We start from the raw sequence: 18,964 nt of genomic DNA, 5'->3' as shown, positions 1-18,964 counted from the left end.
TTTTGGCAGAAGCTGCAACGTTTTCATTGCATTAAGGGTTTTTGTATACGTCGCTGCAAGTGACCAGGCAAAGACACATTGACAATGAACAAATAATTTATTAGGTTTTCTAACAAGAATTCTGAACTGAAAAGTTAATCACCTTTTTCACGAGTCAGGGAATTCGAAGGGGTTGAGGTAAGTCCACAAACAATCAGTCCTCTTGACAAGTAGTAACGAGTCCGTAAGGGTCCGGTCGATAATGATGAAACCACAGAATCCGATTAGCAGCAACGAGCAGTCAACGGTGATGAGTGTCCGGTGGCAGCGAGTCTGTAGGTCTGGTTGGCAGCTATGAGGTCGTAGGGTTCGATAGGGGTGATGAACAATCGGTGCCAAGATCGTAGAATCCGGTCGGCAGAGAAGAACGATTGACAACGACGAGTCTGTAGGTTCCAGTCGGTCGCGGTGGATGCATAGGCTCCTGATATTGGATTTAGTCCATCTGATGATGACGAAGCTAGAGTGTTCAAGAACGGTAGGTTAGTCCAGCGTAACAGATCGAGAAGAGTCTATCTGGCAACCCAGCATAGGCAACTTCTGATGGAGGTGAAGTGTGTGAACTCAGTGAAGGGGGAAGTTCAATTTATTATTTCTTAGCAATAGCTTGGCAGATCGCTTCCAAAGATGGAGAGCTCCTAGCACACCAACAGTGCTCACATGCTAACAAATCACAAAAAGGGACAAGTAAGAAGGAACACCTTATTTGTATATAGGAAGAAATTTTCTGCGCACTAGTGCAGTGACTTAGCCGAAAAACGTATGTCTACGTGAGGAAAATGACGTCACTCCTCGGGAGACGTACAATCTAGGATTGTTGTGTGATTTCGGATCTGAGATCGTCACAAAGCATGCATTTTAGAAGCTGCAAAAATTAAATTTGGAATAAGATTGATCTTATTAGATAAATTATGAAATTGCTACTAGTGTCAGGGAAACATCTTCTGGATATTATGATGAGATGAACTCGGAAAGAAAATTCATCTTGTCTCCACCAGGATGCGAACCCACACCCTCTTGCATACCAGTAAAGTATGCTACCATTTACACCACTGGAGACACGACCCTGCCTTCCTTTTTTTCACACACTGTGGCATGAGGCGCTGAAGTAGAAGAATTTCTTAACTTCAGGAAATGCCCCTCCTCCCTCAGGTGGGACAGTAGAAAGAAATAGACAGCTTTTCTCAGCCCAAGATATCAAGGAAACATATTTTCTGGATATTATGCTGAGGTGAACTTGAAAAGAAATGTCATCTTGTCTCCATCGGAACTCAAACCCAGGTTCTCTTGCATACCTACTACTACTACACCACACACCAACTCCAGTCATATATCGCCATACGGCAATTTCCAACCAGTGGAGTTGGGTGGGAAATGAAGGCTCCATCCATCGGTGGTCGCCCTAGGCTCGGTAGGTAAAGAACTTGCTTCTAATGTTCTATGCCTGGATTCGAACCCATGGACCTTGACGGTAACCTTCATAGTGGAAGACGAGCATCTTTACCACTGCGCCACTCGGGCACTCTCTTGCATACCGGCGCACAGTGTATTTAACCTTTTGTTTTTGCCGCATTGACTAGTGAATCTCTCTTTCCCCTTCCGACTTTTAGCATTGACAAGCCCAGACATTTTGAAATTTTGAAAAAATTTCCATTAATTTGACGGGCGATAAGAATGTGGAATAAGTAAGTAACTTGAATTAGGTCTTTTTCATTCATTAACTAGTGGACCACCGCAAGTTCAGGACATGAAACCTTTTTTTTTTTGCAATGGCAAATCTTTTTTTTTAATTTTGAAACAAAATGTGCAGTGATCTCTCACTTGAATGTCAGCGCAAAGGAACAAGAAAAAAAACGCATAAGCATATAATGGAGAAAAGCATATAATGGAATAGCATCTTATAACTGAGAAAAATTTATAAGTTCTTGATGAGCAAAGAAACTGATGAGATGCGGTGGATATCTTATCTGAGAGAAACTAAAGATAAATTTGACACTTTGTATATTCATAATAAATCGAAGTGAAATCTTGATATAACGATATTCTGTGGACAAAGAAAAATATCATAGTAGAGCTGTTATCGTTAAATTAAAAGACTTTAGCATTGAATACCGACCTCCACGGCCGCAACTATATGCTTGATCAGCTGAGGCAAGCATGCATTTTATCACCCCCATTTAATGTTTAACGAGATGTTGAAAGGTGAAATTTGCACCCCCTTCTGGTCCGGGACAAGAGACCTACTTGTTCCCATCACCGTACTTATGGCCCTGGGACCATGGACCACCGGAAACTTCCATACTATAAAATAATTTACTGCACAGCCCTTTTGTGTACTACACATAAAGTAGCTTCGCAGCACCAATAAACACCAATAAACACCAATAAACAAAAGGTAGATAGCGCAAAATACCAATGTTTATCTAACACGCTCGAAAGAGCAAAAACTGTTGAAGAATTTCAAAATATATAATGAGAATTTCAAGTGAAATATAAAAAAGTATCTTTGTATACACTGGTTTCAAATTTTATAAAACAAAATCGTTATAGAATGGGTTTTATTGTAGTAAAGGATATCACTATATCAATAGTTGAACATTATACTAGGCAATTCCAAACAAGATTTAAAAAATATCATTGTAGAGGCATTTATCATTGAGTGTCGTTGTAGCAAGGTTTTTTATATATAAACTCTGTAGCTTACATAGAGAGGAGTTTCTCCTCGGGGGCATAGGTGAATATAGACTTGGAAGTCTGGAAAGGGCACGGTGATGATGATGTCAATTCATATATACATTAGATCAGTCCACTCCACCTTGACGCCTCCTTCCCATATCTCCGCCCATGGGGGAACATTCTTTCAGCATTTTTTCCTTTCCTGAAAGAGGTTTCATTTTTTTTTACTGCAAAAATAAACCATAATCTTAGCTTGGGGGGAAGGTGCGGGGGCCTGTGAAAAATCTTGGCCTGAGGGCCTGGCACTAGCATGGGGGGCCATGGTGTTATCCCCTGGGGTGGTGGCCATATGAAACACATACTGCTGTTTGCTATTTGCATATCTTTTCTTTGACTTGTGTATGTCAGCGCCACCTACCACACTTTTGAATTATTTTTCCCCCTTTTTTTTTAAAAATTCCTGTGACCTAGCGATGCTAACCCTGCAAACCTTTTTTTATTTCGGTTATTTTTCCAGTTTTTATGAATTTTTAAAGTTTCTTCAGACTTTTTGCCCACTCTATTAGAAATAGCAAATTAAAATGGAAATATTGAACTGCAACAGCTAAACTTCATATAACAGATCACTGGCCACTAATTCTAAATGGTAGTGATGATGGAAAGCAGGAGAGTGAAAAAATAAATTCAGAACAGAATTTTAAAATAGATTATGCAAAATTTGAAATTAGTGTAAAAAACTACTATATCGATGAAAGTATTTTTGATGAAAAAGACGTTATATAATGTTTTATATGAAATATTCTTACATATAGTATTTAAATATTGGTGCTTCTAGATAAATCTATTGATTAAAAAAAATGGGAAAGAAAAAATGAATGGATTACAGATGAATTGATAAAAATGATTGGCATCAAAGAAGGGTCTGTACAAAAGATTTAAAAGTTCCCTGATTGTTTTGATGTGATCCATTGTACTGAATCCACTTCGAAATCCTACCTGTTCTTTTGGTTGAGCTTCGTCCAATTCGGATTCAAGCCTATATGTCAGCACTTTGGTGAAGATTTTATAAATTACTGATAGGAGACTGATTGGTCGATAGTTCTTGATATCATCTTTTTCACCCTTTTTGTAAAGAAGAACCGTCATTGCGTTATTCCAATCTTCAGGCACATCCGATTTTGTGAGATACTTTGTGAACAAGGCGGCTAGCATACTGGCAAATGCTTCTCCTGCTTCTTTAATAATGTCTATTGAAATCCCATCTTCACTTGGCCATTTCCGTTTTTCATACATCTTATAGCCTTGTAAGCTTGACTTCCTCTTTCAGTACAGGTGCTACTTGTGCAAATTCAGCTCCATTTTCTTATCTTCCTACTCCCTTTTCTCTGTTCTGATTCTGTTCTTCATGTTTGTATAGAGTATTATAAAATTCCTCAACAGTACTAATGATTTCATTTCCATCTTTTGTGATGGTTCCATCTTTCCTCTTTAGTGCGAAAATTTCTTTTCTCCCAACACAGTTTTCGTTTTGCTGATTTTAAGCTCTTATTATCTTCCAATGCTTTCTGTACAATATCGCAATTAAACTTTGTGACATCTTCTGTAATCCACTTTCATACTGTCTTGCAAAGTTCTGCATATTCCACTTTTGATTTAGGGTCATTCTTCTTAATCTGAAATTCTCTCCCTTCTTTCATAAGTTTCTTTGTTTCTTCTGTTATTTTCTTCACTGGTTTGATTTCTTTTTCTCCAGCGACTTCTTTTGCTACTTCTTTTAGGGTAGTGGTTAAAGTTTTGTTCATTGTGCTGACATCTTGTTCATCTCCAGTGGTGTTATATAGCAAATCAAATCAGTTCTCCAGCTCTAACTGGAATTTATATCGATGTTCTTGAAGCTTTACCATATTTTAATGACAGTTTTTCTATTTTTGATAAGTTTCGCTCTTTCCGTTCTAGTGTTAAGCCTCATTCTACATCTAACCAGTCGATGATCACTTCTTGTATTGAATTTGTTGAGAACACTGCAGTCTTGGATCATATGCTTCGTATTAGATAGGATGTAGTCGATCTCACTAGTTGTTCCAGTTGGGTTTCTCCAGGTCCACTTTCTTTGGGGTTTCTTCTTAAAAATGAATTCATGATGTATAACTGTTTGCTCTCTGCAAATTTGACAAGTCTGTTTCCTCTGTCGTTTCGTACACCATAACCATGACTTCCAATTGAGTTTTCACCATTTCTTCTCTCTCCAATTCTGGCATTGAAGTCACACATTACTATTTTGATATCATGATTTCCTTTACTATGCAGCTCATCTAGTTCTTCATATAAAAGTCTTCTACTTCTTCCTCAGAATAGCTTGTTGTTGGTGCATAGACTTGTATAATCTGTATGCAGTATCTTTTTGATATTTGCATAACCAGCTTTGCAACTCTATCAGATGTTCTATTTAGCTCAACGTTGTGATTTTTCCACTTTTTATGAATGAGAAATCCTACTCCACTGGTTCTTCCATTATCTGTTCCTCTGTAGTAAAATACATGTCCACTGGCACAAGTTCGATTTTCTCCTCTCCTTTACTTCTTATTTCACAGATGCCTAAGATGTCCCAATTTATTCTTTCCAGTTCCTCCCACTCTTGTAAATGATTTTCTGAAGAAAGAGATTGTCCGTTATACGTGGCCAAGGTCATCATCTTATGGCAGCCTGGTCCTACCCAGAGATTCTTAGCACCCTCTGTCTTCATGTCTTGTTGGTTGCTGTTGCAACCAGGGACACTCAGACTGCTGGGGAGTGAGGCTTTAGTTTATTGACAGAATTCATATTTCTTTTTAGAGGGTTTTTGGCTGTAATCCTCCCTGCTGGCCAGTGCGGGTTGGAGGAAGTCCATCCACGTCCGTTCACAACGTATTAAACATGGCTACTTACAGGGTGCACCACGAGAAGGTGCGGATTGTACTTTAAGCCTCTACTCCTAGTCGATTCCTCATCCTCATAATGAAGCAATTAAAGGGTCTTCTCCTAGTTAACAAGTAAAGACTATTCAACAGCCCAAGCTACTGGATGCAATGGCATAAATGCCAAAATGTTAAAATTATCGGTACTATCTAAAATTTTTATCTCACATGATAAATACTTCATTTAAAGAGGGTGTTGTAGTGTTCTGTATGTGCATCTCCCAGTTAAAACCTTGACGTAACTAAGCCTCGGGTAAACGAAAATCGCGAGAACTGAAGTGGACATTTGAAAATAAAAAAAAGGGGAAGAGGTGTTTCTGAAAATGATTAAGTATAGAAATGTATTTCCATGTTATCCCTCTCTCTCCCCAGCAATTCACGGCTATGCTGATAGTGCCTTCACCAAAGTGAATTTCTTGGAGATTTTTTTTGGTTCGATGTTTAAGAAACTATTGAACTATTGAAGAACTCCCAAAAACAATATCAATATTTTAGAAAACCCTTATTTTATATAATTCGTCAATGTTCCATTAGAGCTTCCCAGAGGTTTTACTCGACCGAAAGCTGTAAAACATTCTCATCAGTGATACAACAAAATTCCGCAAAAAACAATCCCGTAAGTATTAATGGTTACACTCGAACGAGAGATAAAATGCATTTCATTTATATTAAGCTTGTTATTACTTTCTCTTAAAATTCTGAAAACCTCTTCGCTGGACCAATGTTTCTCCCCCCCCCCTCCCAGGCCTAGAAATAATGACTATTCTACAAAAGCCCTTGGAGCAATTTATGTTTAAAGAAAACCCTTGAAAAAAATATCCATGTTCTAGGAAAACCTTAAAATAATTTCTATCTAAGATGCAGAAGGTTTTGCAGTGTTCTGCAGTGAAAATTCCTAGAATAGTGTTTTCTGCACAAAAATGTTCTTTTTCTTTCGTTCCTTGAAATTCATCTTCCCAAGATTGTTTTGAAGTAGTAGGGGGGGGGGGATACGTCACAATTTTTGTTATATTTTGCTTTGGATATTTCCACGTTCTCTCTAGGAAAATCTTGAGATAATATCCATACATGGGACCATTGAAGTTGGATTTCTGGCTGATATACTCCAAAACATATGGATATGTTAACCACCCGAAAAATCCACGTTTTTTTTACAACATTTACTGTAACCATTTGCACTATTATTTATTGCTTTTTCTCATGGGACCCCTAGCAATGTCTCGGAGAAGCATCCGGTGAAATCACAGTTAAGAAACGCTGCTCAGCATCAGTGGTTAATCCGGAGCATTTGGAAATTGGAAATGAAGTCGTAGTGAAAATTAACTGAAAGGGGCCGTTCAAGTATTACGTCATCATCGATAGGGGGGGGGGGTTCCGATTTGCTGACTTTTGATGACAAGGGGGGAGGGGGGTCTGGATAAGGCTTACGTCAGCAACCACCCTTTATGAAAATATGAGTTAGGATTCAGAGGGGCAGAGCTGATGATGACATTTTGCTGACAAGGGGGGGGGTCAAAAATGGCTAAAAATTTGCTTACGTAATACTTGAACGGCCCCAAAGTGACAGAAGATGAATGGAGGAGACAGCGAGTTGTGAAAAGACCATAGAAGAAATCAGAAGATAGATAGAGAGAAAAGGTATTTAAAAACAATATAGAATCAACAATATAGAACAGTATAGAATCGTATAGAATTCTACCAATCATGTCTAAAATAATAGAACAAGCAGTTAAATGTAAAATAATGAACTTCCTCAACTGTAAAGCATACTTCACTGAAAATCAATTTTGCTTCCTTGAAAATAGAAATACAGAAATGACAATTTTGAAACTTTCAGAGTATGTATATAAAAATATTAATAACAATAAAAATGTATTGCAATTTTTCTGGATTTACGCAAAGCACTTGACAGTGTCAATCATAATATACTCTTGGAAAAAATATCCGGAATTATAGGGGAATTGCTTGTAATTGGTTTAAAAGGTATCTCACTCATAGAAAACAAGCAATTAAAATTGATAATCACGCCGATTCATTTAAGGAAATTATTTGTGGGCCCCTCAAGGATCTGTACTTGGCCCCATTTTATTTCTAATCTATGTAAACAATATTGAATATTTGCAATTAAATGGGAACAACATAAGTTATGCCGATGATACAGCAATAGTTATATCAGACCAATACCAATCAAATCTCAAAAATAAAACTGAATGTGATATCTTGATGATTTCAAATTGGTTGAAATGTAACAAGCTAACCCTGAATCTTAAAAAAAACTGCATTTATTTACTTTCTATTATACACTAATAAAAATATAGAGCCTATCGAAATCAAATATCATATAAAAGATTGCCTGAGAGAACGTTGTAACTGTGAACAGATATCAGAAACCAAAAAAATTTAACTATTTGGGTATTACAATTAATATAAACCTTAAATGGAAATATCAAGCAATGGCAATAAGTAATAAACTGAAATTCATCAATATTAGGATATACTAATTGAAAAATATAATTTCCCCAATTTTTCTTCAAACAATATATTTTGCTTAGGTTCTACTTAGCGCTATACAGTTTCTACTACTACAGTACAGTTACAGTTCTACTACAGTTACTACTACTTAGGGCTCTACTACGCTATTACAGTTTGGGGTGGGGACTATGACTCTAATATTGGCATGGTCAAAAATGCTTTTTCAAAAAATATATTATATATATCCCAAAAAATCTCCATGATCCAGAATTGTAATTATGATTATACACTCATGTCCATAAATTAAGGATAATGCCAGCTCCGGCAAATAAAGGTTCAGAAACAAAACAAACGTTACTTATTCATAAAGCCCATTTATTAAACAAAAGATAAAGAACAAAAACGATGGTGTATGTATGATACCATTCATAAAAACTACGATTTTTGCTCCCTGGAGCAATTGTAAAAAATATGTCCTTTACAAAAACTTACTATTACATGGTTGGTATGATGGTTAATACATTGTATGTCTCCCATGCGATGAAATACAGTCCATACAACGCCTAGGCATGCTGAGTATCAAATTATCGATCTGATCTTGGGGAAGATCACTCCACTCAGCAAGCAATGCTCTCTGAAGTTCCGGTACACATGTAGGAGGTGGTTGACGGACTGCAACTCGTCGGCCAAGCGTGTCCCACACATGCTCTATCGAATTCAAGTCAGGTGAGAATGCTGGCCATTCCATACGGGTTATATCCTCAGATTCAAGGCATTCGTTTACGATGTTTGCTCTGTGAGGACGGGCGTTGTCATCCATAAACACAAATTCTGCGCCCATGGCACCCCTAAACAAATGTACATGTTGTTCCAGAATGATGTCCCGATAAATTTGGGCGTTCATGGTTCCGGTTTGAACATGCAGATCTGTTCTGGAACCCAGTATAATTCCATCCCAAATGAGCAATGCTGCACCACCCTAACGGTGTCGTTCAATGATGTCTTTGTGGTAACGGGTACCTGGCGTTCTCCATATGAGAGTCTGACGTGAATCAGACTGCAAGCTAAGTCTGGACTCATCGAAAAACATCACACACGCCCACTGTGACGATGTCCACATTGCATGTTCTCTACTCCAGGCTAATCGCTGCCAACAGTGAGTTGCCGTGAGCGGAACACATCTGACAGGCCTGCGAGCATATAGACCAATATCTCCCAAACGTCTGTACACGGTTTTCCTTGAAACTGTAGTACCCGTGGCTGCAGATAGCTGACGAGACCTGTCGGATGCTGTGCTCCGTCTGCTTCTCTTGGCAGTTACTGCCGAATACCGGTCTTCATTCGGCGTTGTAACTTGGGGGTGACCTGTACTGTAACGTCTACTGACATTTCCGTTATCTTGGAATCGTTGCCAAAGCCTAGAGATGACACTTTGAGCAATTCCAAGTTCCTCGGATACTTCCATCTGAGTACGCCCACATTCCAGGCGGCCGATAATTCTACCACGTAAAAAATCATCCACATGCGTCCTCTGTGTCATAACTATTCGCTTATGGCACTGAGCGCCTTACAGAACTCTTGTGAACAGTTTTACTTCTTTGCCACCATTCCTTACCCCCTCTCACACTCTCGTCATTGTGACGTACTATCGGCATCATCTGGTGGCTTCCTAAAATTTGCATATTATTCTTGCAGATGTGTGTGATAATTCTACAGGTTAAATTTTTACTTTAGATTTCGATTTCCGGGTGATTCTGAATTATCCTTAATTTATGGACATGAAAGTAGATTCAATATTCAAAAACTTTACATTTATACAAATACAAATACAAATACAAATACAAATACAACGCCACAACAGGCAAAATGCCCAACGAGGTGGCTGATAAAAAGATGCCCATAAAAATATGGTTGTCATATGTTTCAAAAATACAGCAACCCAATTAAAAATGCAATTAACACAAATTACAAACAATATATACACATGATAAGATATTATACAATGCCCATAAAGAATACTTATGGTTGTCTTATTCTAAGAATGGATAGCTTCTCGATTTACCCCAACATGTTTATCGTATTTCTTTTTAAACGTGTCAATTGTGTTACAATTTACTACCTCCGGGGGTAAGCTATTCCATTTATTAACAACCCTATTGGAGAAAAATTCCCTGCGACACCATAACCTTGCATTGTCCCTCACCAATCGATACTGGTGTCCCCTTGTAAAAGCAGTCGATTGGCGGTGTACTAAAAGTTCATGGTCCATCCTATCCATCCCATTGAAAATTTTGAACACTTCGATCATATCTCCTCGACACCTGCGTTCATCCAATGTAAACATATTCAAAAAATGAAGTCTTTCTTCATAACTCAAGCCCTGTGTGCCAATAAGGACACGCGTAGCTCTTCTCTGCACCCCTTCAACCAAGTCTATGTCCCTCTGTAGGTATGGTCTCCAAAACCTTACAGCATACTCCAGTCCAGGACGAACTAAGCCTCGAAAAAGCGGAAGAATAACTTTAGGAGAACGCGAAGAGACCTTTTTGAAAATTAGACCAAGCATTCTATTCGATTTTTTGACAACCGCTGAACAATGTTCAGAAAACTTAAGTCGCTCGTCAATGAGAATTCCCAAATCGGTGACTCTAGTTGCATCCGGGATAGTGACACCATTCAACTCATAAGAGAACCGTGGGTTGTTCGAACCAAAATGAGCGACCATGCACTTATCTACGCTAAACGTCATGCTCCATTCATTTGCCCATGCTGCAATCTTGTTTAAGTTGGTCTGGAGCAACTCCCTATCGCTTTCATTCCCGATTACCCCCATTAGCTTCACATCATCTGCGAATTTGCTAGTAATTCCATCGATACCCTGATAGAGTTTATCGATAAAAAGTGAAAAAAGTATGGGGCCAAGGACACTTCCCTGAGGAACTCCACTTGTGACGTCTGTCCAACCAGAGAATTCCCCGTTCACCATAACTCGTTGCGACCTATCTCTTAACCACGATTCTATCCAATTCAGCAAGTTGCCCCCTATTCCAATCTCGTGTAAACGCTTCAAGAGTTTGCCATGTTGGACCCGATCGAATGCCTTCTGGAAATCAAGGTAAACAACGTCGACATTTTTGCTCTTACCCAAAGCCTTAGTCACGTAATCATAGAAGCAAAGGAGGTTAGTTACACATGACTTCCCCGTCCTGAACCCATGCTGATTATCCGACAATACATTATTCTCGTCTATCCACTTCACAAACTGCCTTTTGATGATAATTTCCAAAATTTTCGAGAGGGAGCTCGTCAAACTCACTGGACGATAATTTGACACCGCTTCTCTACTACCCTTCTTAAATATCGGGACCACGTTAGAAGTTTCCAATCTCTTGGGACGATACCCTCAGCAACACTACTCCTGTATATCTGTGCGACTGGACCCAACAATTCATTAGCACATTCCCTGAGGACCCTGGGATAGATATCATCTGGTCCTGGTGCTTTGCTTGCACATACATTTCTTAGAAGATTTAGGACCTCCACGTCTTCCACTTGAATATCGTTGAGCGTTTTATTACCCCATGCAACACCCGTATATCGAATATCATTATCTCCATTAAAAACCGACGCGAAAAAGTCATTGAAAGCACTACACATGCCTACATTGCTCTCTACTTTTGAGCCTCCTATCGAGAGGGGGCCAACTGTCCCCTTACATCCATTATTGACGTATCGAAAAAATGATTTTGGGTCAGAGCCAATGTTATCTGCCAACCTAGATTCAACTTGCTTTTTACTATCCCTTATCGCTTTCTTCAACAGTCTTCTTTTATCAGTAAACAATGATAGGTCACCTCGTCCACTTTTATACTCTCTGAATGCTCTTTTCTTTTCAAGATAAAGGTTCTGCACGCTATCCGTGAACCATAGAGGGTGTGATGTACAAACACGCTTTTTTCGAACAAAGGGTATGACGTCGTGCAAAACAGAGGACAGCTTCGTACTAAATTCTTCCCATTGACTTACCACCCCTACTGATTCCAACCGGTCTTTGAAAACTTCCGCTAACCTTCTTCGCAAAACATCAAAGTTAGTTCTCCGAAAACAAGGAACCAGTCTTTTGTTATCAACCTTACCCGAGGAAAAGTTACAGAGAAATCTGACGATACGATGATCACTGGAAGAAAACTCTTCCCCCACCGAAACATGTTCAACTAGATCCTCAGAACTAGTAAGAACTAAATCCAAAATAGCATTACCCCTAGTGGCTTCTGATACAAGCTGATACAAAAAATTTTCGAGCACCAACTTAAGAAAGTCTCTTTCATACTGATTTCCAGATGAAAGGTTCTCCCAATCAATACCCGGGTAATTGAAATCCCCTAGTATGAGAACCCTCTTTCGCTTACACATGTAGGAAATTTCATCATGCATTTTGGCGATATAGTTTTGATCCCTATTCGGTGGATTGTAACAAACCCCAACAATAAGCTTATGACGTCTTTTGTTCTCAAGTTCAACCCATATGGTTTCAATATCACTTCTCTGCACGTTACACTCTCTAGCCTTCAAACATGATTTCACGTATATCAACACTCCACCCCCTTTCCTATCAGATCTATTTCTCAAAAAAGTATCGTATCCGGAGATGTGTAAGAAAGATTCATCCCCATCGTTTGCCCAAGATTCTGTAATGACTATAAGATCCAAGTCCTCCACAACTATCATAGTTTCTAAAAAATCTTTCTTGTTACCCAAGCTCCTGGCATTTATTAACACACATTTTAATTTGCCCGGTGGTTTGTTGTCAATCGAGAAGCCATCCAAGTCAGAGGTGGGTAATTCCCCGTCAGTACTGTTGTGATTATCATTAACTAACCCGCATTCCCGACTACGTGGTCTGGGAGTAAAAAACCTGACCTAAGACTATCGTAAACCTCCCAGACCCCTCTCTTATTTAGATGGATCCCATCCGAACGAAGCCACCTATCGGTAAATGCGGGAAGCTCCAAGAACGTGACCCCAAGTGAGGAGCAAATGTCCTTCAGGCCTATATTGAATTGGTGGATCCTACTCCTATATCCCCTACTACCCCTTGGCAGCACTGGAATCACTGCCACATCTGAACCCCCCTCCCTAGCGGATAATAGTAAATCCCGGTATTCTGACAGAGACTCACTAATATTCGCTCCTACCTGATTTGTTCCCACCCACAGAATCACCCGCAAGGGCAACTTTCGGCGATGAAAAACGTCTCGAACGTTGCCAATCTTCCCCCCAGGAAGACAACAGCGCTCGAAACCCCGAAAATCCCTACACACTCGGTTCCCAAGTTCCCTAACCATAGAATCGCCGATGATTAAACCCCTATCACTATCCCCCTCTACCTCATCCACGACCACCCATTCGCCCTCTAAAATGTCGTTGTTCGTGGAGATTGCTTCTTCATCAACAGGTGGCTCGACGACCAGAGGGTCCGTTATAACCGGACCCTCTAGCACCCTAACTTTTTCCCGTAAAGCTTCGACCTCGTGTTCCAGCCTTTTTCTATCCAAGCACCCTTTACAATTGAAACTATCAGCTACTATACCCCTAGACCAGGGAAACCTCCCGTCGCAAGCTCTACACAACACTAGTCGAGGTCGAGGCATACTAACACTATTGCTAAAGCTAGATAATAATAATAATACTTAACAATACGAAAATGAGAAACGTTAACTGGAAATTAAAATAATGTAAAATACATTACTATGCAAAATATACGTAAGAGATTATACGAAAAAATTACGTAAAGTAGAATGCTCAGCACTAAATCACGAAGAATAAAATAAATATGTATATAAAGAATACAACACCCTCTAAAAAAAGTATTAAGCTACGAAGTACAATTTATACTTATTAGAATTAGCTAACTATCTCAAAACACTAACACTACAACAATAGGCCCAAATGGAAGGAAAACAACGTTATTGAGAGTACCCGGGAAAAAGTATACACTGTTTGCTAACACTAACGTCCAAAACCTACGAACTTATATCAAAGAAGCGAGCGAACCTGGCGAAAAAACAACGAAAATGAAATGCGAACGAGAAAAATAAATATAAGTCGATCGAAAATACACAACGAAAATTTAAAAAAAAATGAGAGCAATATAAATAAAAAAAAACCACTTATCTCACAATCCAACGTGCGCTAAAAAAAAAGAAAATCACCGCAGAATATGACCCAACAATAAACAACACGCTAAGTAAAACTCACGAGAACGAAGAAAAACACAAAGAAAGACACAAAATGGCGCACTGGCGTGTCGGTGAGCGGAGCGCGATAATAGCACGTCCGTTCCCAACGACGGCGAAGACATTTACAAGATGTTATTATTTATTCAGAAAAATCCTGCCTGGTTCAAAATAAAACAGAAGTCAGACAAACTGGAATCCAATATGAAGTTATAAAACCGTAACTCAAAAACAATTTTTGTACATTGCGCATAAAGAATATAACAATTCAAATCATGAAATAAAATCAGAAAAATGTAGTAAAAAATTTAAACGACTATTCTGCTTGATGACAAATCAATCAGTGACATGGATTTCGATAATCTGTCAGAATCCGGTGGTACTTGCCGAACACTAGACCAGAATAAATTCAAAGAACTTGAACCGTCTACAAGTTACATTTAAATTACATTTAAATTTATGGTCAAAATAATTCAATGGAACATTTGTGGCCTTAGATCTAATTACGAAGATCTCAAGGATTTGATCAATCACTATCATCTGGTTTGCGTGGAACTCCAGGAAACTTTCACGAAGCCCTCGGAGACATGGAACATCAGGCGAAACTCCCTGTATCGTATCGATTATGATGATGGGAATAGAGCTTGCCGCAGTGTTGCTCTGCTGGTTCCACATCATGTGTCATCGTGCGTTTTAATGCTGCGCACGAACCTGCAAGCCATCGCTGTGAAAATCTCTACAGGCTTAAGAATTACCATCTTTTCTATTTATTTGCCACCAAATGACAACATCTTACAGAGAGATCTAAAAGATATTATTCATCAATTATTTTTAATCAAAATTACTCCACCATTTTTTCTTCTTATAGACTTCAATGCACATAATATGATTTTGGGTTCTAACAGCAACACCCCTCGTGGGGAAATGGTCGAACAACTGTTAGACAACATGGACCTTGCCATCATGAATGATGACCGTTTCCCTCATTTCCATGCCTCAAATAATAGTTTCATTGCAATAGATTTATCCTTATGTTCACTTTCACTCTTGCCCAACTGGTCCTGGTCGGTTGATCTGGACCTCCATGGGAGCAATCATTTTCCTCTAGTGCTTAAGTGCCTTGACTAACGCCATAGCATACCTGAGGAACCTCCTCAGTGAAAGCTTGTGGCCGCCTGATGGGCCGACTTCACGGTCAAGGCAGAAATCACGGAGGATATGGTTTCGCAACCTGACGTTGACCATTGTGTCAACCTCGTGACCAGTCGCATGATTTCGGCAGCTAATGAAACAATACCCAAAGTCTCCTCGAAACTTCCTAAATTTCCTAAACCTTGGTGGAACCACAAATGTAATCTTACAATTAAAGCACAAAAGAAAGCATGGAGTAGGTTCTGGCGGTATCCTACCCATGACAATAAGTTTGAATTTCTAAAAGCAAAGGCGATAGCGAGAAGAACCAGGCGTTAGGCTCAATGAGAGTTCTGGCAAAAGTTTACGACAGGAATAAATTTATCCACTTCATCCAAAACCATTTGGGACTGGATCCGAAAAACCAATGGTTATTATCAGTCTCATCCCATCACCATTTTAAATACCAATGGCACTATCATCAGCGATGTGAGGGATATTGTGGACACCGTTGCCACCCATTTTGCCACTGTCTCCAGTGATGTGAATTATTTCCATCGTTTCCTCCCATTAAATCATCAGCTCAGCGCACATCGTACACCTTCTGGCCTTTTACACTGGAGGGGTACAATTCATTGTTCACTTTTCATGAACTGACGATGGCCTTACAGCGAAGTCCAGACTCAGCTGTAGGACCTGATGCTATTCATTATTCCATGATTCGACATCTCTCACCCGAATCAATTTCATATTTACTCATATTGTTCAATTGGATCTGGGTGTCATTCATTTCCTGACGTTTGGAGGGCAGCCATAGTTCTTGCATTTTCGAATCCTGGCAACAATCCTCAGCAACCAAACAGCTATAGACCTATCGCATTGACCAGCTGCCTGTGTAAACTCATAGAACAGATGGTCAACTATCACCTTATGTACTACCTTGAGGTTAACAATATTCTATCTAGACATCAAAGAGGCTTTAGACAGTTCTGGTCCACAACATACAATCTGTTACGCCTGGGTTTCCTATCAGACAAGATTTTGTAAAGAGGGTGCATATGATAGCCATATTTTTTGATACAGAAAAGGCCTACGACCATACTTGGAGGCACAGAATCCTTTCTGACCTCCATAATTGGGGCTTGTGGGGCAACTTGCCCATTTTCATTAGGAACTTTCTAGCTCCCCGCATCTTCCAGGTACAGAGCAGAAGCACATTATCAGCTCCCCAAATTCAGGAACAAGGTGTCACTTTAAGTGTTACACTTTTTATTTTGAGACTCTACGAGGTGTTGAACCAACTCCCGTTGTCTGTCACTGGCAACTGGCGCACTCTACGTGGATGATCTTTTAATACATTGCCAATCAGCAAATATGAGGTCAGCCGAGAGACAGTTACAAACTGCTCTCAACGAGATCAGCAAGTGGGCTCATGACAAAATGGCTTCTCTTTCTCTGCTGACAAGTCTGTTGCTGTGCACTTTTGTGGACGTTGAGACCTTCACGATGACCCACTATTGTTTCTAAACAATAGTCAAATACCAATATTACAAAATGCTAAATTCCTGGGCATCACATTTAACAAGAAACTCACTTTCAAACCTCATATTGCACAGTTAAGAGCTCATTACATGAAGACGATGAACCTCTTGAAGGTCATCTTATATACAACATGGGGAGCAGACTGTAAGTCGCTTATTCACCTATATAAAGCTGTATCAAATAATAAACTACATGCCATCAAGCCCACACCCGGCCTTTGGCGTTCGAGCTGCAGGACTGACCGGAAGTAGGAAGTCTTGCTCGCCCGGTTGCGCATAGGACACAGTCGGCTCATGCAATCATATTTATTATTACGAGAGAGTCAACCTGAGTGCCCACATTGTCAATGTCCATTGCTCATTCTTTTACTTGTTCACGTTATCATTTTATGACCACTTTTGGTCAGAATCATCTTTCACTTTGTGACATTTTATATGACCATTGGGGTGCATCTTGTATTTTTAAATTCATCAAAGCCATTGGTTTATATGACAAATTATAGGTTTCAGAATCTATGTCATTGTTTTACGTTTCATGCATACTTTTATGTTTTGACATGACAAGAACAAGTTTTATCTTATTTTTATATGGTCATTTGTTTTGGCACAACTTGGCCTAATTGGTCCTTGGGCCAATAAAATCTAAATCCAATCCAAACAACTACTAATTAATTATATTAACCAGATCTGTTGAGTAGACAATTGAAACAAATGCGTTTATATTTCATGATTATAACTTGAATTATGTCAAATATAAAAAAAAGGCCTGTTGCCAAGTGTATATAAATTATGGAACCCTGGATGGATCATGTGATCCCTTGGGTGTAATCTTTAGAATGTGATATATGTTTTGTATCTATGTTAACTGTGATGTGTTTGTGTTTAATAATAAAATTTCAATTTCAAATTTCAATTAAAAAAAATTTTGGAAATTTTAGAGATTTATTTTAATTTTTCATGAGGACTTGAATTTTTTCATTGCTGTATGTATATATGTGGTTCCTCAATGAAATATTTTTTTAATTATTGTAGGAGACCTTTTGAAATTGGTTTTCATGATGGTGCAAGTTTATCATATTTAGAAATTGAAGAAGGATCTGAACCTCAAGAATTTTGGGGAGGAATGGAATGTTGTGATCGCTTGTTATACTGTTCTTTGTTAAAAAGTATGTTTTTTTATCAAACAAAAATATTTATTGTGGTTTTTTATACAACTGAAAAAATATGAGAAACGAAGAAAACAATTACCAAGAAGCGGACTTGCCATCTGCTACAAATTGTCTGTGTACAGATGGCCTTCTTAAACCAAGGATTGTCATGAGTGTGATTTCTACCTCAAAATATCCAACTATCACCAATTGTATGATACGACTTTAGTCGTACTTCAATCTAGAAGTATTTCTAATTTTTGGATCTGTTGTAGGGACCAAAGCCACCAGTAAAAATCCATGTTCGCAGAAATGAAAGCCTTGTGCAAGCTGAGTTATATTTTAAAAAAAAAATCAACATTTTCAGTCTTTTTTTTTTTATATTCAATATCTCAGTTTCTGTGCAAATCTGAGAGCAAAAGAAGTAATATTGTAAAAGGTAAAATTTGCTATAACTTTTGAGCTTATGATTTTTCCTATGAGCTATAGTTATCGAGCTACAGAGCAGTGAAAGTGTGATAAATTTAGCAAAATCTGACCATAGGCAGAGATAGACTTGGAAGTCTGGGGGCACGATGATGATGTCAATTCATATATACATATATACATTAGATCAGTCGACTCCACCTTTGATGCTGGGGTTGCCCCCCACCCATGAATCTGACCCATAATATTTGGTTTTGCTAAAACTTCTTTAAATAAAGTGATTACATTTAATGTGCACTGTATTCTATCTTTATTTGGAAAAAAAATCAATTGTTATAAAA

At 38.7% G+C, this 18,964-nt stretch overlaps 1 protein-coding gene across 1 annotated transcript in view; it reads left to right on the top strand.

Moving 5' to 3' along the window:
* LOC149067666 (supervillin-like) overlaps positions 1-18,964 on the top strand; it is a 238,023-nt gene that overhangs the window by 168,546 nt on the left and 50,513 nt on the right. Inside the window, exon 18 of the mRNA XM_089252480.1 lies at positions 18,082-18,215. Within this exon, the coding sequence (XP_089108606.1) occupies positions 18,082-18,215 (134 nt within the window). The remainder of the gene's footprint in view (positions 1-18,081; positions 18,216-18,964) is intronic.

Source organism: Pholcus phalangioides, unplaced genomic scaffold (assembly GCF_987345545.1).
Source record: "Pholcus phalangioides strain wild (caught in Gottingen) unplaced genomic scaffold, Ppha-v1.0 ptg000029l_1, whole genome shotgun sequence".
Classification (NCBI taxonomy): Eukaryota; Metazoa; Arthropoda; class Arachnida; order Araneae; family Pholcidae; genus Pholcus; species Pholcus phalangioides.
This window is presented reverse-complemented; position numbering and strand designations above follow the sequence as displayed.